This window comes from Rhincodon typus, chromosome 21 (assembly GCF_021869965.1).
Source record: "Rhincodon typus isolate 14 chromosome 21, sRhiTyp1.1, whole genome shotgun sequence".
NCBI classification, from domain to species: Eukaryota; Metazoa; Chordata; class Chondrichthyes; order Orectolobiformes; family Rhincodontidae; genus Rhincodon; species Rhincodon typus.
In genome coordinates, this window is record NC_063352.1 from 26929789 (window position 1) to 26954918 (window position 25130).

Below are 25130 nucleotides of genomic sequence, written 5' to 3' on the forward strand. Positions count from 1 at the left end.
AGAGTGTGCAGCAGGACCTGGGTGCCCTTGTGCACCAGTCGCTAAAGGTAAGCATGCAGTGCAGCAGGTGGTAAAGAAGGCAAATGGTATGTTGGCCTTCGTTGTGAGAGGCTGAGTACAGGAGCAGGAATGTGCTGTTGCAGTTATACAGGGCCTTGGTGAGGCCACACCTAGAATATCATGTGCAGTTTTGGTCTCCTTTCCTGCAGAAAGATGCTCTTGCTCTTGAGGGAGTGCACTGAAGGTATACCAGGCTGATTCTGGGGATGGTGGGACTGACTTATGAGGGGAGATTGTTTTCGCTGGGGATCACATAGAGACTTATAAAATTTTAACAGGACTGGACAGAGTAGCTGTAGGGAAGATGTTCCCGAAGGTGGGTGTGTCCAGAACCAAGGGTCTGAGGATTCAGAGTAGGCCATTTAGGATGGAGATGAGGAGTCATTTCTTCACCCAAAGACTGGTGAGCCTGTGGAATTCATTATCACAGGTAGTACTTGATGCCAAAACATTGAATGTATTCAAGAGGTAGCTAGATATATCACTTTAGGCGAATGGAATCAAAAGTTATGAGGAGAAAGCAGAATTAGGCTACTGAGTTGGACGATCAGCCGTGATCGTGATGAATGGTGGAGCAGGCTCGAAGGGCCAAATGGCTTCCTCCTGCTCCTATCTTCTATGTTTCTTTGAAACATGGTTGGAATGGACGAGTTGGATCAAAGGGTGCGTTTCCATGTTGGATGGCTCTATGACACTAGAGATGCAGGTGTGAGTTCGCTGAAGCACATCAGGAAGCTACAATAGGATTAATAGGGCAATAATAATAGGCAATTTCAACTATTGGAAGGGTATGATTGCACAAAAATGGTGCAAAAGAGATCCACCAAGATGTTGCCTGGGCTGGAGCAGAAAAGGCTGAGGGTGGATCTCATTGAGATGGACAAAATTCTGAAGGGCAAAAACATGGTAGCTAGGGAGAAACGTTTTCCCTTTATAGAGGGGTCAATAACCAGGCATCACTATTTTAAGGTAAGCAGCAGGAGATTTTGAGGGGATTGGAGACAAAAAAATTCACCCAAAGGATCGTGGGTATCTGGAACTCAACGCATGAAAGTGCTGTGGATCGGGAAACCTCTCAAGACATTTAAAAACTATTTAGATGAGCATTTGAAACATCACAGCATTTAAAGCTCTTTGCTAAATGCTGGAAAATGGGATTTAAATAGACGAATGCTTGATGACTGGCACTGGCATGACGGACCAAAGGACCACTTTGCACACTATAAAAACTCAATGATTCTATTGCAAGTCACAAGGTGACAAAATATGGATTGATTTTGGTAAAGTCACTTCCCTGGCAGTAGCTGTGTCTCTAGGCTGATACCAAGTATGGAGGTACTGTTTTAAGAGGAAAGATTGGGTGGATTGGACAACACAATGTAGAAGAATGTGAGGCAACCTTATTGAAACATACAAGATTCATACAGGATTTGACGGGTAGATATGGACGGGTTGTTTCTCCTTGTGGGACAGTCTAGGCCCAGGGGACATAATTTCAGAATAAGAGGTCATACATTTAAGACAGAGATGAGGAGGAATTTGTCCTCTCACAGGGTAGTGAATCTGTGGAATTCTTTAGAGCAGACGACTGTTGAGGCTAGGTTATTAACTATATTCAAGGCTGAAACAGTCAGATTTTTAATTATAGAATCCCTGCAGTGTGGAAGCAAGTCATTTAGCCCAACAAGTCCAAACTGACCATCTGAAAAGCATCCTACTCACACCCACCCTATCCCTGTAACCCTGCATTCCCCATGGCTAATCCACCTCAACTGTACACCCCAGACAGTAGCATTCCCAATCCACCTAATCTGCACATCTTTGGACTGTGGGAGGAAACTGGAGCTCCCAGAGGAAACCCACGCAGATCCGGGGAGAATGTGCAAACTCTACACAGACAGTCGTCTGAAGCTGGAATCAAACCCAGGTCCCTAACGCTGTGAGGCAGAAGTGCTGACCACTGAGCCACTCGTGCTCAGGGAATCAAGGAAAAAGATAGGAAAGTGAAATTATACAATTGAGGATTGTACAATAAGCCATGATCTCATTGAATGGTGGAGTAGACTTCATGGGTTGAATGGCCAATTCTGCTCCTATGACTTAAAGCAGTGCAGGGTGGGGTGAAAATTGTGCAGGTCACTGAGGTGCTTTCCTTGCAAAAATTGGTGCCGCTCATTCAAAGCACAGCCTGAGAGGTATAAATCAGCACCGAAAACTAAAAATGAACTGTTTGCAACACACTTCATCAAGAGTCCTGGTGCTAGTCTTTGTGGTGATGACAGTCTCTTCATTCTTCTTCAATGGATCTGGAAATGCCCTCAGGATGGTGGTATGTGCTACTGGTGGCAGCTCATGGTGACCTTCAAATGATAAAAATCAATTCTTAGAAAGAAAAGGTTGCCATCACAATTCCAAATTAAAGCTTAATACACTAGTACACACTGTCTGCGAAGCTTTAACTGATCGTTGTACATTCCAGAAATTTCAATTTATTCACTCATTGCTGCCATATGCCCAATTCGCATAATAACTGCCTGTATATGTACTTAGTTTACAGGAGTCAAACTCCATTCAACACCTTGAGAATGCTCTTACGTTTAATATGAATATGATAGATCTGCACCCAACTCACCAAGTTTGCATCTACCATAAGTTTCCAGCCTGACATCATAAACATTATACAAATGTAAACAAAATTTTCAACATAGATGGACAGTGTGTGTTTTCTCAGTTGAGGACAGTCATTAATCCAACCATGTGAAAAACAGAGATTTTCCAGTATCTTAGACATACTAGAAAACTGAAAGCAATTATGTTTTCCTGAAAATCTTGTCACAATGCTTTCTATTCTATTCCAAGACCTGAGGTGTGTAATATATTCATATAAAATTACATTGACTAATATTTTAACGGAGGCTTTAGACAAAAGGACCTGTATGAATAACTGTGGCACATGCTTTCAGAATAAAGCTGGGAAATATCGATTTTTAAAGATCTAATTAAAGTCTCATCATCAAAGGTATTGTAGAAAGCTTTCTAGATCAGTAATGTATCTTTGAGTTTTAAGTGCTAACTAATGATAATTCTTTGGTGCATTCTTATCCAGTGTTTTTAGTTTACCTTTTTAGGTTTCCATTATGTTTTGTATAAAGAAATAATAACTGCCATCACTCCTGAACAGTGTACCTCAACCTTTTTTTAAGATTGTACTCCATCTTATTCAGAATTCCACACCCCCCCCTTACCAGAGAAAGAGTTGCTTCATATCTATTCTATTGAAACCTCTAATCAGCTTAAATATCTTGATTTGATCACTCCTTAATATTTTGGACACCACTGAAGCGCAAACCAAGTCTGTGTACCTCTCTCTGTAATTTATCCCTTTTCACCTGGTATTCTGATAAATATGAGTTGTCCCCCTTAAAGGCTGATATATGCTTCCTGGAACACTGTTTTCTAGATCTGGACACATACGATGAGATCTGATCCATGCATCTCCAACCACTGCATTCTTTGCTGAAGTATTTCTCCCCAAAACTGACTCTCAACTGGAGGAGATCCTGTAAAGACTGTAAAACTGTATTCTCTGACAGCCTGGTGTTATGGTCACAAGGAAACCATTAACTTTTAAAAAGAAATTCAAACCTCTACAGTTCTTAACTGAAAGAACCACTTTCTGTTCTGTCTTTAATTCCACCGAAGAATTCCCCAAATTCCAGGATTTTGAGGGGTCTTCATTTCTCCTGGCACCAAAACATGGTGTGCCACAGCTTTCAGAAATTCATTTTTTGTCCTCAGTTTCCCAATTTGATACTTAGACTTTCTGAGCTCCTGCTCTCTGGAGGATTCCCTTGTGGATCACTTCCAGTAGTTTTACTAGACAGATCTGATAACTTCATGTTCTCATGAACTTAAACCTTTTGCTGTGAGCATGAGCACCCCTCTCAACTTCGTCTTCTGTGTCTCCAATGCAGGAACTGTCCTGCTTTCTGATGGCCTCTACGCTTTATTTCTTGGCTGCTGCCCAGTACACCACTATCTTCTCAAGTTGACTCCTGGCAGCTTTCTCTCTCTCTCTGCACCACCACCAACCCCACCTCCACCTATGTCTAAGAAGTAAATCATCCTTTGAATATTAATTATTTAAGGGATGTTTGACAGTTTATCAAACCCAGACTTGTTTTCCTCTCAGAAGTATGATGAGGTTCTCCTTCTCCTCACTTTCCACCCAACTGGCCCTCATATTCAAAGGATCATCTTCCACTATTTCTACTACTTCCAACAGGTTGCTATCACCAACATATCTTTCTCTCTCTTCTCATTAGCATTCTGAAAGGACAATTCCCTTTATGACATTCTGGTCCACTCCTCAATAATTATCAACACCTTGCCCCTTCCCACTTTCCTACCCAATTGCAGGAGGTGTCACAGCTGTCCTTTTTGCTACCCCATCACCCCACTCCCCACGCATCCCCCCACTGAAAGCCCACCTCAACTCAATTTACCATCCAAGGCCTCAAACACTCCTTCCAAGTAAAGCAGCGATGTGGTCACCAAAGGCAGTCTGGGTGACTGCTTTGCAGAACATCTCCATTTAGTCTGCAAACATGACCCTAAAATTTAAGTCGTTTGCAATGTTAATGCACCACTTGGTCTCCATCACAGATTTCTGTAGTCTACTTGCTGCAGTGTTCTAGTGAAGATGAACTCTTTACCGAAGTAACTTGCTTTTATCTTTATTGTAATACAAAATGGAGCTGGATAGTGGCAACAGAACACTTTTCACTGTATCTTCAAGATATATGTGACAATAAATAAATTATTCATTCATTCAGAAAAGTGTGTTGCTATTGGTCTATGTGTCACACTTTTGTTTCTTGAGCAGAGGGGTTGTATCTTGGATTCCATGGCAGGAGTTTAAGCTCCTTGGCCACTACTTCACTAATGTGTCTACTTTCAAAGCTGGTATCTCCTTTCCTTGATGGCTCATGATCAACTGGGGACTCGATAGGTGTAGAAACTGGCAGTGCGAAAGAATGCACATCATATTATTGGGTGGGGGTGGGGGACATGCTGTTGGGCAGTGAATTATATGTCTTCTTTTTTTGTTAAGAAGTGCTCTGCAGTCAAAGATCATGAGTTTCTTTGTCATTACAATAACTGGGAGATTATTTACATACCTATAAACAACCATTGATTCTTGTCATTTCCAGATGATAGGATACTCCCCTGTGGATATTTGACACTTGTGCTTGGAGTTCTTTCACATGCACCTCCCCCCCGCACAGTGACATCATCGGTCATAGGACCATCAACACGGGCAATAGTGATTCCACGTGGCTGGGAAAAAAGGCAGGAAGTTCACGAACATTTTGTAGATTAAAACAAGTTGCTATGCAGCATTCTCTTAAGTTGACTAAATTGATAAAAGTTGAATAAAAGTTTTTTCGTTCCCAAATGGTGTTCACAGATTCTTCTGAAAAAAAAATTCTCGTGGGCTTTATACATTTTTCAGAGACTTACTTTTTACTTCCAGTACTGCTAACTTAGTTCAATAACTTCACAATGATGGTGCATTGACCCTAATGGAATTATGTACTTACCACTACAGCAACACCTTCATGGACAAGTGATGATGAGGCATAGAAAGCAGATGCATGTTTCCCAACGTAAAGTGTGGGTCTGTAACAAGAGGACAAGATTTAAAGTAGATAGCATTTTAAATTAGTGGAAAATCATATATCTGCACAATCACTTTCAAGAGTTTAAATTAGAAATGACTTTATTTTAATTAACCCAATATTATATTGTACGAGATACAGATTCTAATAATGGCCCTAAAATTTCTCTGCTTTAACATATGCTTCATCGATGGCATTGTTTATCTGATAATGCTCCTGTAAAGTGTTTTGGCACATTTTATGTTGTCACATTATTCACTGAAAAGCTCTGCCTGGAAGACACTAAGCCTTGCCTCATAATGGTGGTCTCAAATACAGCTTAACATGTTGGAAAGTGGATTCCCGAGATCTGGGATCTGCTGGGTAGGCCAGCGCTTATTTCCTAACCATAATTGCCCTTGGAACTCTGAGCAGTTCAACTGTATCACCAACTGAATGGTTTGAAGCATGCCATCTGTCGTGATGCAGGTCTCTTTGCTGTCCGAGTTCTCTACTTCAGTCTTGTTGCTGTGGAGAGGGTAGATTAAAGGAACAAACACAGAGAACGCTTGAGAAACTCAGCAGGTTTGGCAATATCTGTGGAAAGAGAAACAGAGTTAACGTTTCAAATCTGGTACGACTCTTCTTCAGAACTTCAGAATAATGGAACAACACTCATGTGCACGTCAGTGCAGAAAGACACTGAAGTTTTGCAGCTAAGTGATTTGCAGCGCAGTACCAACACAAGCCATAGAGAAGCGAAAAAATGAAGAGAAAAGTTACAGCATAAATATTCATTAAAAAGGCACCTTTTTCTGACAGCCTTTGTCTTACATCCTAAATTTTTTTTAGGTGATTGTAATGAAAACTAGTCACTATCAGATACACATTTGGGGATTACATTTGGATTAAGAAAGAGTCAACTTACACCAGTTGAGTTTTCGTGGTAGAGGGTTCTTTAGGGAACTGGTACTTCCACTTTATCATTCGGATGTCTTGAGAGTTGAAAGTAAGATACCGCAGAGTTTCCATGGCAACATTGAGATGAAGTATCCGACGCAGGCTGTCCTGTTGCCAAATGAACATCCCCACCACTGGAGAGCCATAGTTCTGCATCCAAAGAACGTCACCTGACTCCCTGTCTACTGTCACCACCAAACCATCCCCATTTGATGCAAAATGAGCCATTTCTGTACAAATCAGAAACATGGAGGCTGCATCAATTGTACCCTTCTAATAGTGATTTCATTAAATGAGAAAAGTTGAAATTTCACACAAGAAGTGGATCCAGTTCCAATGCTCAATGATTATAGGTAGCAAAGCTCCTGAGAAGTGTCTGTAAACTTTGCTAATTAAATGAAACTCAAACTTACTGTAGTCTGTATTCTCATTGCATAAAGGAGCGGAATAGTCATAATAAGTAGCATTCCAGTAAAGTTCTCGAGTCTTGGTGTCATACATAGTAATCATATACTCTGTCAAAACATGAAATGGAAAAATAGTCACAATATAGCTTAAGAATTTTTCCTTTTCAACATTAGCCAAGGAATTTTAAAAGGAATTAAACACTGCTGGCAGAGGCATTTTACCTGCAGAACTATATGAAAACTCAAATAATGGACATGACATTTCAAATTTCAGGTTTGTCTGAGTTTTTTTAGTCATATTCTCTTTATGCACGAATCCATTACATAATGTATCCACTGCAATCAGTCATATGGGAACAGCATTCAATGAAAATACAAACAAAAACACAAATAAACCAAATCGTACTAGCTTGGTTTTTGCAATTAACAAGACCCTCACTATTGGCCTGGAAGAGAGCTGCCCACATAGATTCAGTGATCGCTATGACATGGATTTCACTTTTTCTCACATTAGTCTTAATGTGGTGCAATTCAAGTAGTCTTCTAGGCATCCAGCAACAAGGATGTCATCAAGCAAGGTAAGCAGCTGATCATACTGCAATGTGCTTACAGACTGCAAACCCAGAAGTAACATGCAGCAATTATCTTATCACTTTTGACTTAAATTTTAGAGAGCTAAATAAATAATTGGGGCATACACTAAAGCTGAAACAATAATGCTTTTTAATTGTCATATTAAAATACTTGGACTTATATCTCAGTAAGAAAAATTGACATTATATATACATAAAAATAGTTTTCTCAGCCAGACAGGTTCTTCAGAAGAACTTGTGACTAAGTGCACCTCCTTAATATCTCGTTACCTCTTATTAATAAGATGTACATTTTTGATGAGCTTTTCATCATAATACTTCAGCACAAAAGAGGGAGTTCTTGTCAGTTCAGTGACATCTATAAGATTATAATCTGCAGGAACATAAACTATCCATAGAGAAACATAGGTTCACTGACAGCAACTTCTAGAATTTTCATGCTTAACTTCATATGTGCTGATTCCAAATGTTGTTATCAGTCTCACAAGACCAATGATAGTGAACATTGACAGTAGAGTGGATGCTATATAGACTAACAATTGGTTAGACGTATGAGAGGAGTTTTATCATTCACAATACCAACAACTTAGTGAAGCCTGAAGACACCAATTCCATTGTTGACTTTATTATCTAAAAGGCATAAAACCAATTTTTAAACTCCTGCAACAGCAGAGCAGAGTCATGATATCCTCCAGCTCTGCAAACCAATCAGGGAAATGTGGCCCAGAAATCAGAATTTTCTTATGGGATAAGGATAGGAACAAGGAAGTCTTACTGCAGCTGTACAGGGCCTTGATGAGATGACACATGGAGTTCTGTGCACAGTTTTTGTCTCCTCATCTTAAAAGAGACACATTTGCTATAGAGGGACTGTAACAAAGGTTCATCAGAATGATTGCTGGGGTGGTAAGGACTACCATCTCCTCTCTGTTCCCTCACACTCTATCTCTGCTACTGCACCTAAGTCCCACCAGGTTCTACTACTCTCATTACTGCATGCAATATCTTGTTCACCTGCTGTCAACTCCCATTCCCCCAACACAATCAACTCAACATAGCCTCTGTACTGCTCATTCATTCGGAACTCCTCGTTACCTTCCCTGACTTAACCATTAGTAACAAGCAGGGCCAGTCACACATTTCACGCAATTCCTCCCTTTCTTCCATTACAGGAGAAAACGGCCATTACAGGACCAAAACAGCCAGGATGGGTGGTGGGTTACCTGACATTCTGCTCCTCAGCCATAATGAAAAGAAAATCTTGGTCTTCACTGGTGAGGATCAGGACCAATCTTGTGGAGATGCGGAAACATCCATGTCCCAGCAACCAAGTAAGATTCATTGTCTATTGAAGTGCTACTCTCCAACTATATTCTTAACTTACCAGAACTTCTTCCTCTCCCTTGTCCTCTCTCTTTTGTCTTCAACAGCCACAAACAGCAACAGCATGGTCTCCAGAGCCAAGACGACTGCCCCACAAAACATCTTCTCCTCCAACTCTGAGGAACAGTGCACAGATACCACAGAGGATGCACCAGCAAAGCTGCCTCTCTCTCTGAGACGTTGGAGGTAATTTAGCTATATTAGAATGCTGGTGAGTACTTTACTGCCATGTCGCTGCAGCTAGTCAAGAAAGTAATGCCCTAGACCATTGGAACTCAGGAGACTGCTGGAGATCTGGCATCTACTTGGCTCTGGGCAGGAAACGACCCCAAAGTCAGTAAATTGTAACTGCACTGAGATACAAAAGCAGACAGAAGAGCAGCAAGCAGGTTTGTCAGGGGCACTGGCAACAGACATAAAGATTGAAGGACTGAACCAGCGCTGCTGGAACGCTGCTCCCTCAGATTTACGAATGTCTGGCACCTCCATGGACATACTGGTAGCTGCCATGAGATTCAGGTCCAGTAATCTCTCAGTCTGCTGGATATGTGCACTGATCTGTACTCCATCCTTAAGTCATTAATACTGAACACCAACAACAAGGTGTCAGGGGACGAGGGTCTTCGACCTGACAAGGACACAAAGTGGAGCCAATAGGTGCCTAGTTGAGGAAGAACCACATATGAGACCCCAGAAGCCTCCTCTCAGGATAATCCAGAGGTGGAGTAATTCCATTTCCACTTTGTCTGCCACTCATAGACCTGTGGGAGGTCAAGCCAAGGAGGGTGGACCTGTCTCTGGGCAGAACACGTTGACATTTCTGGGCCCTTTAGACATAAATGCCCTCAGGGCTGCCCAAACCAAACATCAACATCAACAGACTCCACTTTAGGACAAGCTCGTTCACCTCAACTACGGACACCAAGACTGCACTGAGACAGGGAGGAAAAGAAAGAAGATTTAAGAGCACACAGGTAGCACTGGTGATGCATCATTGTAACTACTTTATCACATTTGTTAACATGCGTTCACTTTTAATCATCAGTTTTGTAAGCAAATAACCATCTAGGCACAATGAAGGTACACAGCTTAATCATCGCTAGTATCAGGCAAGGTTTTATGGTCCAAGATGTGAACTTAGCAGCTTCTGCAGCAGGCATTGGTTATGGGAATTAGGAAGGTGACTGCTACTTTGCAACTTTCCAGGCTATAACACATTGCATGTGTATCACAGTCATTACTGGTGTGATTGGTGATGCTGCCCCAGTGTTCAAAAGTCCTTAAACAAAGGATTTGAACTGAACACAGTAGGTTAATGCCCAATGTTCAAACAGCATGTAGTGCTTCCAGGTGTGTTTCAGTTTTACGGTGTGAGTGTATTTATAATGCTGTTTCCCTTTGAAGGGTCTCGTCTTGCTCAAAATTGAATTGCCCTGCCTCAAAGAATGAACCACCTACCCTGCCCACATTGGCTGTGGTGGGAGCTATTCTCATCTCCACTGCACGCTTATCTTTTACTGCAGGATGAAAGAAAACAGCGGTTGCTCATCAGACAGTGAGTGTCTGGCTCAGCCACTTCCTCTTGGTGAACTCCAAATGTACTCATTACCATCTTGATCACCTTCCCTATAAACCCATAGGCTCTGAACTTGCCCAGGTTCGTAGCCAACCAAGCTATCTAAGTCTTCATTACTCCAATTTATCCCCTAACCCCAACCACATCGGGTAAACATGCCAGATATAGCTGTGCACTGTCTTCTCATGACTCTCAATAACAAAGTAGTAATGATAATAGTATGATAATAAAAGGCTGTGAAATCAGTCACGTGGCACTAATCAAGTAAGGGAAACCTTCAGTCTTCTGTCAACAAAGAGTTAAATAGAAAGCTTTTTTTGAAGTTCCAGACATTTTTCTCAGAGATTTTAAGGGTAGGAGTTTTAAATGTTTGGATACATTTGATAATTCATTTTAATAGCTCCTCTAGAAACTGTTGACAGCTCTCTTGACAGACGATTTTGTGACATGTGCTGTCCCCATACTTCCTTCAGTGACAGGTCCTTCTGTGACATTTTGACAGGTCTTTTTTGGCACTTTTTGCCAGGTCCTCTTTGAACTTTCATTAGATCCTCATGGTATTTTTGGCAGGTCTCCTTATACTTCTGTTCAGTTCCAAAGAGCTGCACAGTTTCAATAAGTTTATGCACTTTTTAATCCACACTCATGCCTACATTTAACAGTTTGGGCACCTGACCTGCCCAAAGACATCCTGGGATCATATGTAAAGGATTACCTTAACTCTCCAAAAGAGCATCCTGGCTATCCAAACAAATCCACCAAGTTCAGACACACTTCTTTCCAGTTTGACTTGCACATGTCATATCTCTGACACCCAGAACACCAAGATTACACATCGTGGAGGCAGGTACAGACTTATATGGGCAGCTTCCTCTTCGAAATGTGCAAGCACAAAACGAAGACATGCCCTCATTCACACTTCCACAAAAATGATAGGTGCCATCTTTAGAGTCATAGAGTTGTACAGCACTGAAACAGACCTTTTGGTCCAACTCGTCCATGGGACCAGATATCCTAAATTAATCTAATCCCATTTGCCAGCATTTGCCCCATATCCCTCTAAACCTTTCCTATTCATGTGCCCATCCAGATGCCTTTTAAATGTTATAATTGTATCAGTCTCCACTACTTCCTCTGGCAGCTCATTCCACACGTGCACCACCCTCTGCCTGAAAATGTTAGTCCTTAAGTCCCTTTTAAACCTTTTCCCTCTCACCTTAAACCGATGCCCTCCAGCACTGGACTCCCCTACCCTGGCAAATAGACCTTGGCTATTCTCCCTATCTACACTTCTGATATTTGGGCTCATATGCCATTTTTGCAACAATGGAAATGCTCTTTGCCTTGGCAAAAATCCAGGCCATTTGTTTGAAGCTAGGATGTGAATAATGTTATAATCAAACTCAATTTCTTCTGGTACAGGATGGAATTTTCAAGAGATGAATAAATAAATTTAGAAACACATTTTGTTAAAGCTTTTCAATAATCCTGCGTGAGCAAATAATCACACTGACAACCAATTTAGGACTGCCAGGCAGACCCGCAGTGTGGTACACAAACATGTACTGGAAGCTACATATATTAATACACAAGGCCTCATGCTTTGCAGACAGAAAGAACGTGGACATGCACTGCACCTGATTCAAATCAACAGAATGAGTGACAGCCATTCATTGTTTCATTTCTCGGGGCAATGCCCTGACCAATCAATAAAGTAAAATATGGCTGTTAAAATGTCAATCAGCATTAATGGGTTCATTCTCCATGCCAATATCTCTACTAACTGGAGTTCACTTGCAGATTTATCAACACTTTCTTCCCATGCAGTATTAATTTTGATTTTCTCCTTGAATTGGTAATCTTGAAAACTGTCATGATAAGTGCAAAACGAAAAGTTTTGACAAAATGTATCTTTTTCAGTAATACTTAAGTTCTTGATTAACCAGTCACTTAAATTTAGAGACTTGTTCAGTTACAAATAAAGCACTGAGGAGCAGGAGTAGGCCAGTTGCTCCCTTGAACCTGTATTGGCATTCAATAAGATCATGGTTGATCTGACTGTAGTCTCAAATTCCCTTCCCTGTCTACACCCCAACCCACTATTCCCTTATCTGTCAACAATCTATCTAACTCTTTTCTCCATTGCTTTCTGTGGAACAGAATTTCCAGACCAATGGTTCTCTGAGACAAAGCAAAAGTTCTCATCAGCTCCATCTTTATAGGGAGACCCTTTATTTTTAAAAATGTCCCTTAGTTCTAGTATCTCCTGAAAGAGGAAACGACTCCCAGTATCCATCCTATCAAGTCTTCTCAGGATCTTATATGTTTCTGAACTTCAATCGGTCCAGGCTGAACCTACTCAACCATTTTTCATAAGGTAAGCCTTTTTCCTAGGAATCGGTTGACTGAACTTTCTCTATCACAATTATACCCCTTTTCAAACAAGGGGATCAAAACTGCACACACTACCCCAGATGTGGTCTCACCAAGATCCTGTACAGCTGCAGTAAAAATTCCTTACAGTTACACTCTACTCTCTTGCAAAAAACATCAACATTCCATAAGCCTTTCGAATTACTTGCTGAATCTGCACACTAGCTTTTTGTGATTCATGGACAAAGTTGGTCACAGGACCATTTCTACCATTCAAAGTCACCACCATCCTGTATTAAGCACACCATAAAAAAGTGACTCAGTACAACTATATTGACAAATACAATTTAGTTGACCAGCATGTCACAAAAATGTTTTACTATGCTGAACCATATTCTAAGACAGTTTTCCTGTCCTTTAAGCACAGGAGTTTTTCTTTCATTGCCTCGGTCATTAAAAGTGCTTAATTGATTGTAAAACACTTTGGGAAGTGTAGCTACTGTTCTAACTTGGAAATGACTGTCCCCTGACACCTGCAACTGTGGGACAACTGTACATGCATGCTCATCTGGAAAAGCATAAGTACTCAATTCCAGTCCCACTGCATTACCACGTGATGGCAGCACTGTACATGCACAGAGAAGAAACATGATATTGAAATGGCCCTCACATCTCTTAATCGTGCCACACCTCCACCCTCTTTCACATTTCTCTCACAGGCCTCAGCTCACAGCACATCCGTTCACAGCGCGGCCCATTTGAACCTGAGCATGTTTAAATGTGCATGTGAGTTTAAGCAGTGCATAACATGCTTGCGCTGGTGTTAGCAGACACTGCCTTTGTAATAAAGCAGTCAATTTGTGCATAGCAAGCTCTCAAGTAGCAATTAGCTGGTCTAATTCTATGTTTTAGATATGCAAATCAACACTGCCGATCTACGAATATTTAAATGAAACTAAATATCTATTTTTTTCAATAATTAAAACATTTCTGTCAACTCACTGGGCCAAGCAAATTTTGGGGAAACAAAGTGCATTACCCATTTGCAGATTACAATTTTCCAGCCAACAGACAATATTTATGCATATATTAACTGCGTACATGTGAGCATAAGAATTCCTAGGAGCAGAGAACCACCTGCCATCCTCATCTATATTGGTTTTACTCCAAATCTATGAAAACTTCCAAACCTCCCTTTTTCCAGGAATGCATCTAGTTGCCTTCTGAACCAATTTATACTGTCTTTTTTCATTCATTCCACACCCTATTAAAAAGTGTTGCACATTACTTACCTTCATACTCTGAACTTCTTTTTCATACGTCTCCCTGGAATTTGGACTCTTCCTCAAAGCACCAAAATCTTTCACTTTTATGAATCTACCTTCCAAAAGCTCACCTCTTTTACTGCGCAAACAACCAGTGTTCTTACCCGTGCGTCCAATGTACAGGAGGGGGGCTGATGGACAAATGTTCTCTGACATATCAGTGGTCAGCGTAGTCTGCTTTTCTCCAGTTGTGGGATCCACAACAAACCACAAGTCCTGTTTCTTACCTGGTGCAAAAAAAAAGCACATGCTTTAAAACTTGCAATTATGCAGCCAAATGTTAAAAACTATTTTTCTTTAGGCTGCCCACTGCTTGAACAGCTTCTGCAAGAACAGGCATACAAAAAAAAGGCTTAATTATTACATAAATACCACATAATACCTGCTCAATCACAGAAAGATCCAATATAATGATTCTGCTGCCACTGAATTACCAGGATTACAAATACCTCTTTCAAATTAATCAATCAACACAAGTTTTTTGTATATCTATTTGTCCATAAAGGAGTAGACATGTGAAACAGACAAGCATGCAAAGCCTGTCAATGCCTTTGAAAAAGGTTGGATAAATCTGATAAAACAGGTTCTAAGGATAAGTACACTTAAAGACAGTTAGCAAAATTTGGAACATGATTGTTCCTGTGCTTCTGAGACCATGTAGATGTCATCTTTGGAATATGACCGGACAGGATTGAATCAGATAGATTTGTAATGTTAGGCATTGTTAATGTTAGAGATCCTCATACTTAACCATGAGTGCCAGACTGATTCTGTTCGAGCCTTTCAGTAGCTACCTGTTTCTGGTGAATAAACAGTTGACTGAAGTCTCTGACAAAGTAAACTGTGCTCAATCTGTTGAAGCAAAGGGTGAAGAGGGCTATTTTTTAATTATGTATTTTTTTTCTTCTTGCATTATTAACTCCTAGAATTAGAATAATCTCAAACTTTGATTTATTCATGTGTCTAATACAGATACACACTCGGGCACAAGTAGTTATGCAGAGAAAATAGTTGACATACACAAAGGCATCAGCACGTGCACACACAGAAAAGAAGCATATATACAAAAATCATGTGCAAACACAATAATGTAACAATGACACCTTTCTGACTGCCTTTGAGCAATAGGTGAATAGTAGAAATAGTGCAGTATGCTGTTCCAATATTCCATACCATTGTTAAGATGATAAATCAAACCTATACCTACTTATAAGGTATATTTCTGAGCTTAGATGTGGACCAGGTGTGAAGTATAATGAATGGAGAATAAGGTGCTAGGGAAAAACATTGTAGGATAAGTAAACGGCATGCTTCTATTTCACTGAGGAGACTGAATACCAATCCACATCCAATAATTTGCTCTGAAAACTCTGCTCACATTTTGACAACAATGGCAAATTGTACCATAACAGCTGAGACAATGCAGAATATTCAAAATAAAACAATCCACAAAATTTAAATAAAAGTCAATTTGCATTTTTCTAGATGTTAATTTTTTAAAATTCCAGGATCCAGATCTGCATCTTTCAAAAAACCTGTAGGGAGGTGATGGCCTAGTGGCATTATCACTGGACTCTTAATCTAGAGACCCAGAAAATGTTCTGGGGACCTGGGTTCGAATCCCGCCACAAAAGATGGTGGAATATGAATTCAATAAATATCTGGAATTAAGACTCTAATGATGACTGTGAATCCATTGTCGATTGTTGAAAAACCCATCTGGTTCACTAATGTCCTTTAGGGAAAGGAACTGCCATCCTTCCCTTATCATAGATCATAGAATCCCTACAGTGTGGAAACAGGCCCTTCAGCCCAACAAGTCCACACTGACCCATCCATCTATAACCCACCTAATCTCCACATCCCTGAACACTACGGGCAATTTAGCATGGCCAATCCACCTAGACTGCACGTCTTTGGATTCTGGGAGGAAACTGGAGCGCTGTGAGGCAGCAGTGCTAACCACTGAGCCACCTACATGTGACTCCAGACCCACAGCAATGTGGTTGACTCTTAACTACCTGGGCAATAAATGCTGCCTAGCCAGGGATAAAAAATCAGCTCCTTCTTTGTTCATACCTTATCTATATACCAAGTTTAACTGAAATCTATACACTAATTTTTGAGATACATTGTTTACAAACAGACTAACAGACAGGGGCACAAACATTATCTCTTCCCACCTTCATTAATGCAAGTAACAACTCAGCACCATTGCCCAGCTAGGTTTCTCTTAGTTACTGTTTAAAAGGAGCATTATTCAAGGCATGAGAAATCACCGTCTAATTTAGGAAATGCTGTAATATGTAACCTAAGAAGCCTTTATTACAAAAGGAGACTTTTAAATTTATAAAAATTGCTTTACTATAACCAAAGAAATGCAAGTGCATAAAGTGCTAGTTAATAATTCAAACAACTTTACCTGTGTACAATATTCCGTCAGAACTTCGACATGGAGAGGAATGGACCAATTCAGGAATGGTGAAAGGCAGTTTCTGAAATAAACAATTATATTTGACCAAAAGCAGAGATGCACTACCTTTCAGACAACGGTATTCAATGAAGTCTTTTTTCGACTCTGTTAATATTTTATTCAGACAATAATACATGGTACAATTTAACACAATGGTAATACATACTGTTTAAAAATCAGATATAGCATAACATTAGAAAACAGATGCCATTGTTAGCTTTCAGTTAGCCATTGAAACTAGGCTGTTTAAACAGGACATAAAACCACAGCATAGTGCAAAAATTCACAGCCATTTACTCATCGTCACACTTTCCCTGCCATTCCTCCTTACACCAAATCCCTCCACCAAAGTGACAGGCTTATATTTTGTATTTCCCTCATTTGGACTATTACCAACCAAAAGCACCTATCTTTGACATTCTCCACATAGGTACTGTCAACAATAATCTTCACCATGTGACATACTGGTATCACACATGGATCATTGTTTCTTATGACTCAGTACTGGTGTGACGATACTATGGCTTTAAGAGGTGTATTTTGTCCTGGGTTATTTTTTTGAAGAGAAATTTTAAGCATACGTGCAAAGCTGTCTACGAGAAGCCAATAAAGTAAACAGCTTCTGAGGCTTTGAGTGTTTTTTTAAAGTTGGAACAATAGAAGCAGCATGAATGGATGGAGTCAGGCTTTAGCTTTCGGCAGTTGTTAGGGTTTTGAAGTTGGCTGTGGGAGCTGTTGCATCTCTTTCTGTTACAGCTAAAAAGCTTGGGTTTCCTTTCAGCTGCCAGAATTGCATGTGATACAATCTGTTTTACTGACTTTGCCTTTGACAAGGATGTGTTTATGGGATATTACTGTATTGGAACAGTTGCTGTTTAATAGTTAAATAATCTAGTATTCTGTTAAGTTTTCCAATAGAGAAGGTTAAACCAATTCTTCTTTCTCTCATTAGTATTTTAACTAGAGGTAAGAATAAAGTGTGTTTTGCTTAAAGCTGAGGAGTATGACCAATCCAATCACACCTGGAACACAGCACCTTACACTTGCCTTTAAATAAGATAAAAGTTAGGGTCTAGGCTATCTCCTTAATATATTTTGAGGGGGTTTGGTCTGGTCCATAACGATGGTGCGTTCATCCCAAATTCTCTCTGCAAATGGAGTTAACATAGAACAGTACTGCACAGGAACAAGCCCTTCAGCTCACCGTATTGGCGCCAACCATGATGCTATTTTAATCCAATTCCATTTGCCTGCTCATGGCTGGTATCCCTCTATTCCCTGCCTGTTCAAATGTCTACACAAGTTACATAAGTAATCAGTTTCTGCACTCTCTTCTGTGTCCAGCCCTTATCAGCAGTCCCAATTTGTATAGTGATTGAGCTAATCTGAAAATTAGCTTCCCAATACAAATTAATTTGTTACACTCTCAAAATCAAATCTGTACTGTTGCAACATACATGCCCTAGTTTACAATGTGACAAGGAGCACGTGTAGATACTCCTTGGCCTGCAACAGTTGCTGAGCTTTAAGAATAAACAAGGAATACATAATGGCAGGGAGTTATTTGTGGAGTTATTTGTCCCTTCCATTATTTGTGGAGGGAGTGAATGTTCAAGATAATGTATTGGTAACATAGTGGGTTGGCATGAAAGGAAGAGAGCACAGTCCATCAAGGTAGACTGTAATGTGAAAGTAGCTGGTATAGGAGTTGAATGGCCTCTTATTCCATTTTTTCTTTTCCTGTTGCAATGTTCTGCTTAAAATTTAAAGCTGGAAATAAAAGCAAGACAACTACCATTAGTGATCTTTTGCACCAACAAATAACTATATGACGCTTGACCTTTTCTAACAATGAAAAATTGTTAACAGTTTTTAAACAATCACAGAAATTTTCCAGGTCTCCCTGAACAGAGATTAGTCCCGGAGGACTGGAGAATTGTAATTATGACACTGTTGTTTAAGATAGGGGCAAAGGATAACGCAGAAAACTACACAGCTGTCAGCTTGACATCAATAGTGGGAAAACTAATGATGGCCATAGTACAGGATAACATAAATATACACTTAGAGAAAAATAAGTTCATACTAGATAGTCAACATGGCTTTGTCAAGAGCATGTCACGTCTGACAAACTTAATTGAGCTCTGACGAGATGACACAGGAAGTGGATGAGGGTAGTGCTATGGATGTTGTATGTTTGGTCTTTCAGAAAGCATTTGATATAGTGCCACATGACAGGATGATTAGCAAATTGGGATTGATGGGCCCTTAGCAGCATGGATTAGAAGATGGCTGAAAGATAGGAAATAGAGGCTAGGTATAGATGGATATTTCTCAGATTGGAGACAAGTTGAAAGTGGTACACTTGCTTTTTATGATTTATGTAAATGATTTGGAGATGGGAGTTGAGAGCAAAATCTCTAAATTTCCAAATGATACTAAGCTAGGGAGAATAGTGAATTGTGAAAATGACGCTGAGCGACCTCAGAGGGAAATTAGTCAAATGGGCAGACACCTGGTAGATGAATTCCAATGCAGAGAAAAGTGAGGTAATACATTTAGGTAGAAGAAACACAGAGAGACAATACAGGCACAGGAGTACAACTTTCAGGGGAGTACAGGAGGAGAGGCACCTGGGGGCTCACATGCATGATTCTTTGAAAGTGGCCAGGCAGTTGAAACAATTGTTAAGAAGGCTTATAGGAATCCTGGGTTTACAAGTAGAGGCATAGAGTATAAAAGCAAGGAAGTGATGCTACACTTCTACAAATCATTGGTCAGACCACATTTAGAGTACTATGTTCAGTACTGGAGGGAGTTCAAAGCAGATTTACTAGAATGATACAGGAATGAGGGTTTTTAGATACAAGTAAAGATTAGAGAAATTCGGCTTATTCTCTTTGGAGAAGAGAAGATTAAGAAATGACCGTATTGTGGTGTTCAAAATTATCAACAATTTTGATAGGGTAAAGAGGATATTCTATTTCCACCAGTTGGTAATGTCAGTAACCAAGGGTCACAATTTCAAGATTGTCAGTAAATGAGCTAGGGATGAGATGGGGAGAAACGTCTTTACTCAGACAGTTTTTAGGACTTGGAATGTGTTGCCTGGGAGAGTGGTGGAAATTGATTCTATAGGAAGTTTCATAAGAGAGCTGGATATATACTTGAAAGTGATGAATTTAAAGGGCTACAGAGATAGAGCTGGAGAGTTGGACTAGTAACATTCTTGGTATTGCAGTTGAATAACAAATTCAGAATTGAAATTCATTTTTGGGATTGATGAAATGTTATGCAACTTACCATTAGACCCTCTTTGGTTGCCCCTCCCATGACATAAAGGCTGCCATCATTTGGATCTGGAAGAAATGCTGGCCTACATTCAGAACACAAAAAAAATTTGTATAAACTTGGCATGAAACAGGCCCCACAATGCAAGATACACTTTGTAATAGAAACAAATGAACAAAATGTAATAACTGCATTTAATATAGCTTCAAATGACAGTCATAAATTATTAACAATTTTTTGAGGATTTATAAAACAATCTAATAACTCACTGGACCCACCTACATCTGATTCTCTTTTCCCTTTTCTATAGTTTTATACAGTCACAAACAGGATTAATGGACCGAATGATCCATTCCTGTGCTCTAAAATGCCATGATTCCAGTGCTCTTCTGAGGCATTGTAACTAGTCAACTGGCAGACACATTGGTTTGAAAACAGAGTAGATAGAATACAAGCAAAAACTCTCTGACGCTTGACACTTATTTTGAAATGTCACAGTGTCAAGACAGACGATTACTTTTGCCAACTGCTTATTCATGTGGACTTCGCATTATGCAGAATGTCACTCATTGAAGCTGTGGTTAAGTTACTTTTTAAACACAGAAGAGGTCTTTCAGAAACAAAAGGTAACCTAATTTTATATAACTGAAGATAGAAGGAGCATCAACAAAAATAAGTCAATACCGAGAGCATTTAGCAATTAGCTCCTGGCCATGAAACCTGGAGATTGCAAAATCCATCAACTTCGGTAACATTCTCACATTTGGGAGGGGCCCAAAAAGCACCACTAAAAGGACAAACCGCAGTTCATAATGGACTGGGAGAATTACACATGTAAATTATATAGAAAGGTCACTAATGGATCAAAAACCATTGTAACAGTATAAGGGACTATGAGGAGAGCTGAAGGAATAATGCAAATACAAGGCTTACACATGAGAAATGAGAGGCCCCCAATTAAGGCTGGGAGACCAAAGCGGACTCCCAAAGAAAGACTGGGACAAGAGGGAAGTTTTGTTTTATTTTTTCATGGGATGCAAGTGTTGCTTTCTGGACCAGCACATATTCCTCATCCCTGGTTAAACTTGAGAAGGTTGCAGTGAGCTGCCTTCTTGAACTGCTACAGCAACAGATCAACACTTAAATATGAACATCCCGAAATTGGCAGCAGGGCAGAGAAATAATGAGGGGGAATGGAAAACTGCCAGTGTCAAAAGGCTGTATCATATTTTTAAGGTATGTGTTTTTTTTTAGTGAAAGGGGATTTTTGATAAAAAAGTGAAGGATGTGGCTAAGTGCCTTACCTGTTTTTTGACTGACTTAACTTCATACTCAACCCATCAACATGGCTCTTTGCAACAATGCCGAGTACACAACAGTTACATGAAAACCATTTAATCATTCACAAAATCAGTAACTGGGTGTCTTCATAGCGGAACAGTTCAAGCCTATAATGTAGAAGTTTTCAGAATAAAAATAATAACTTCCAACAGAAACTTACTCAGCAACGTACACTGGAACTTGAATGATTGGATCTGAAAAATAAATTATAGACAGAATTCAGTCCTGCTTCAGAAATGTGGCAATGCTAAACAGAATCTCCATGACAGTGCTAAACCTGGATCCATTCTCCCAACCCATACTGAGAACTTCGTTGAATCATGCAGCTATTTCATATCTATCCAAGCAATCTTGAGATTTTTCTTCAAACCTGTTGAGATAATTTATACCACAACACTGAAAGTCTGCACCCACCTGCCAACTATTTTACAGGACTAGAATTCCACATTGTTCATATAGAATCATTACGGCAGAGAAGGTGGCCGCCTGTCTGTCAAGTTCATGTTGACTCTCAGTACTCCCAGTTAATCCTAATATCCTGTTTTATCTCTATCATTCTAGCAGGCTTGGGTTCAAGTCACACCTGCTCTGGAGGCGTGTGATAACACCTCTGAGCAAGTTGATTAGAAAATTCCTATGTCATGATCTTATGTAAAGGTCTACTATCCTAAGTACTCAATGATGAACTTGTGCATTGTGCAGAGCTATTTGACTATCTGAACAGTGAGATCCACTCATGTCACTGATGATTGACAGCTGGTACTGTAATTATAAATCAATGATTTAAAACATGTTATCGTATACGTTTATGGTTTGTACCTTCATGTATAGATTTTTGTGCCTTGTAGAGGGTATGATTATGATTCATTTGATATATTGCTTCTGCTATCATATCAAGTCATCTCACACCAGCCCTCAATCAAGGCACTGCAACGTTTTTTTTTAATTCATTCATGGGATGCAGACATCTCTGACTAGGTCAGCATTTATTGACCATCTCTAATTACCCTGGAGAAGGTGGTGGTGAGATACCTGCTTGAATCTATTCAGTCCTTGGGATGCAAGGACACTCACAGTGAATTAAGAAAGGAGATCGAGGGTTCTGACCAAGCAAAAGTGATGGAAAATAGTTTCAAGTCAAAATGGTCCCCTTAGAGGGGACCTTACAGCTGATGGTCATACAGTATGGAAAAAGGTCCTTTGGCCCAACTCGTCCATGCCAACCAGAATTCTTAAACTGAACTAGTCCCATTTGTGGTGGTGTTCCCATGCATCTGCTTACCATTGTTCTTCTAGGTGGTAGAGGTTGTGGGTTTATAAGATGCTGTTGAAGGAGTCTTGGTGAATTGCTAAATTGCATCTTGAAGATGGTAAACACAGCTGTCAGTATGTTTCAGTGATGATGAGAGTGAATGCTGAAGGTTGTGCTTGGGGTGCAAATCAAAATGGTTGCTTTGTCCTGGATGGTGTTAAATGTCTTGAATGTTGTTGGAGTTGCACCCTTTGGATAAGTGGAGTGTTTTCCATAATACTCCTGATTAGTACCTTGTAATTGATGGACGGGTATTGCAGAGACAGTAGCTGGATTACTTGCCATAGAATTCCTGCCTCTCACCTGCTTTTGCAGCCATAGTATTTAGATGACTGGTCAAGTTCCGTTTCTGATGGTAACCCCCAGGATATTGACAGTAGAGGATTCAGTGTTCACTAATTGCCACTCAGCATCAAGGGCGATGGTTAGATTTTCTCTGGTCAGAGCCGGTCATTTCCTGGCACTTGTGTGGCATGAATATTACTTGCCACATATCAGCCCAAGCCTGGATGTTGTCCAGATCTTGCTGCGTAGTTACTTGGACTGCTTCAGTATCTGAGGAGTTGCAAATTGTGCTGAAAATTGTGTAATGATCAGTGAAGATCCCCACTTTTGTTCGCATGACATAGGAAATGTCATTAGTTAAAGATGGTTGGGCTGAAGACACTATCATAGAATCATACAGTACAGGTGATGCCCTCTAGCCCATTGAGTCTGCACCAATAAAAAGTCTAAATCTACACGAGCCCCACTTTCCAGCACTAAGCCCATAGCCTTGAATGTTACGACATTTCAAAATGCTCATCCAAGTATGTTTAATGGTTACGAGGTTTCTTGCATCAACTACCCTTTCGCACAGTGCATTTCAGGTACCCACCACCCTCTGGGTGAAAACTATTTCCCTCAAATCCCCTCTAAACATCCTGCCTTTTACCTTAAAATTATGCCCCCCTTGTTAATGACTCTTCAACTATGGGAACAGTTGCTTTCTACCCACCCTGTCCACGTTCCTCATAATTTTACATATCTCATCCAGGTCCGCTCTCAGTCTTCTCTGCTCCAAAGAAGACAATCTGAGCTTATCCAGCCAGTCTTCAGAACTAAACTGCTCCATCCCAGGCAACAACCTGGTAAATCTCATCTGCACCCCTCCAATGCAATCACATCCTTCCTATAATGTAGTGACCAGAACTGCGCACAGTACTCCAACCGTGGCCTAACCAAAGTTTTGTATAGCTCCAACTTAACTTATCTGCTCTTATATTCTATGTCACGATTGATAAAGGCAAGTGTCCTTTATACCTTCTTAACTACTCTTTTAACCTGCCGTCGATCTGTGGACAAGCACTCCAAGATCCCTCCATTCCTCTGAGCTTCCTAGCATCCTGCCATTCATTGAGTACTCCTTTGTCTTGTTACTTCTTCCAAGATGTACCAACTCACACTTTTCAGGGCTAAATTCCATCTGCCACTGATCTACCCATTTGACTAATCCATATACATCCTGTCACCTAAGAGATTCTTCCTCACCGATAACCATCCAGCCAATCTTTGTGTCATCCGCAAAATTACTTATCATCTCCCCCCTCCACTAACTGATTTTTAAAAGCGGTTGGAATTGCACAGATGTATTTAAAAAGTCCAAAGATCATTAATGAGAGGTCGGGAGTTTATTGCTCCTTTAAAATATTGGGAATTGCTGGGTTTCTCTATCTAACTCCCTCACAGGAGAAGCCCGTTTTCCTGTTTCTAATTTGGGGAAGAGTTGAATGGTTCTGAATGTCAAACCTAGGTTCAGCTTTCGTCGGTTCTTTCTGGGCCTCCAGTAACCTGGATTCTCCCCACCCTCAGTAACCCACTGAGGTGGGTAGCTGCCATCATCTCCCACCCTAACAAACTCTTGCACTGATGTTCTGGTGCTGAGATGATTTATAGTTGTTAGAAATCACTTTCTTCTTTTTGTGCTGGGTATGACTGCAAACAGCAGAGATGTTTTCCTGATTTCCACTGTCTCCAGTTTTGATACTGCTCACTTGATGCTACACTTGGTTGAATACTGCCTTGGTATCAAGGGAAGGCACTCTCTCCTCATTTCTGGGGTTCAGGTCTTTTGTCCATGTATAGGCCAAAGCTGTAACGAGGTCAGCAGCTGAGCAGCCCTGGAGGAACCCGAACTGAGCATTAGTCAGCAGGTCAATTGTTTGAAGTGTTGCTTGACAGTATTGTCAATGACCACTTTCATCAAGAATGAGCAGTTGGGGATTTGTCATGTTTATTGTGTACAGGTCATAACTGAGCAGTTTTCAACATTGACAGTTGGCTTCCAATATTATAGCTGTCCTGGATACCCTAGACTTCAGTGAGCTAATTCTGGAC

The 25130-nt window shown here is 40.3% G+C and overlaps 1 protein-coding gene across 3 annotated transcripts in view; it reads right to left on the bottom strand.

Annotated features, from left to right (window-relative positions):
- The window catches only part of ern2 (endoplasmic reticulum to nucleus signaling 2), a 97184-nt gene that overhangs the window by 38574 nt on the left and 33480 nt on the right, over positions 1 to 25130 (bottom strand). For all 3 annotated transcript variants that reach the window (XM_048609500.1, XM_048609499.1, XM_048609498.1), the window contains exons 3-11: positions 21603 to 21636; positions 20114 to 20186; positions 16760 to 16832; positions 14442 to 14564; positions 7094 to 7195; positions 6649 to 6910; positions 5664 to 5742; positions 5241 to 5400; positions 2302 to 2420 (exon numbers count right to left, since the gene is read on the bottom strand). In XM_048609500.1, the coding sequence (XP_048465457.1) occupies positions 2302 to 2420; positions 5241 to 5400; positions 5664 to 5742; positions 6649 to 6910; positions 7094 to 7195; positions 14442 to 14564; positions 16760 to 16832; positions 20114 to 20186; positions 21603 to 21636 (1025 nt within the window). The remainder of the gene's footprint in view (positions 1 to 2301; positions 2421 to 5240; positions 5401 to 5663; positions 5743 to 6648; positions 6911 to 7093; positions 7196 to 14441; positions 14565 to 16759; positions 16833 to 20113; positions 20187 to 21602; positions 21637 to 25130) is intronic.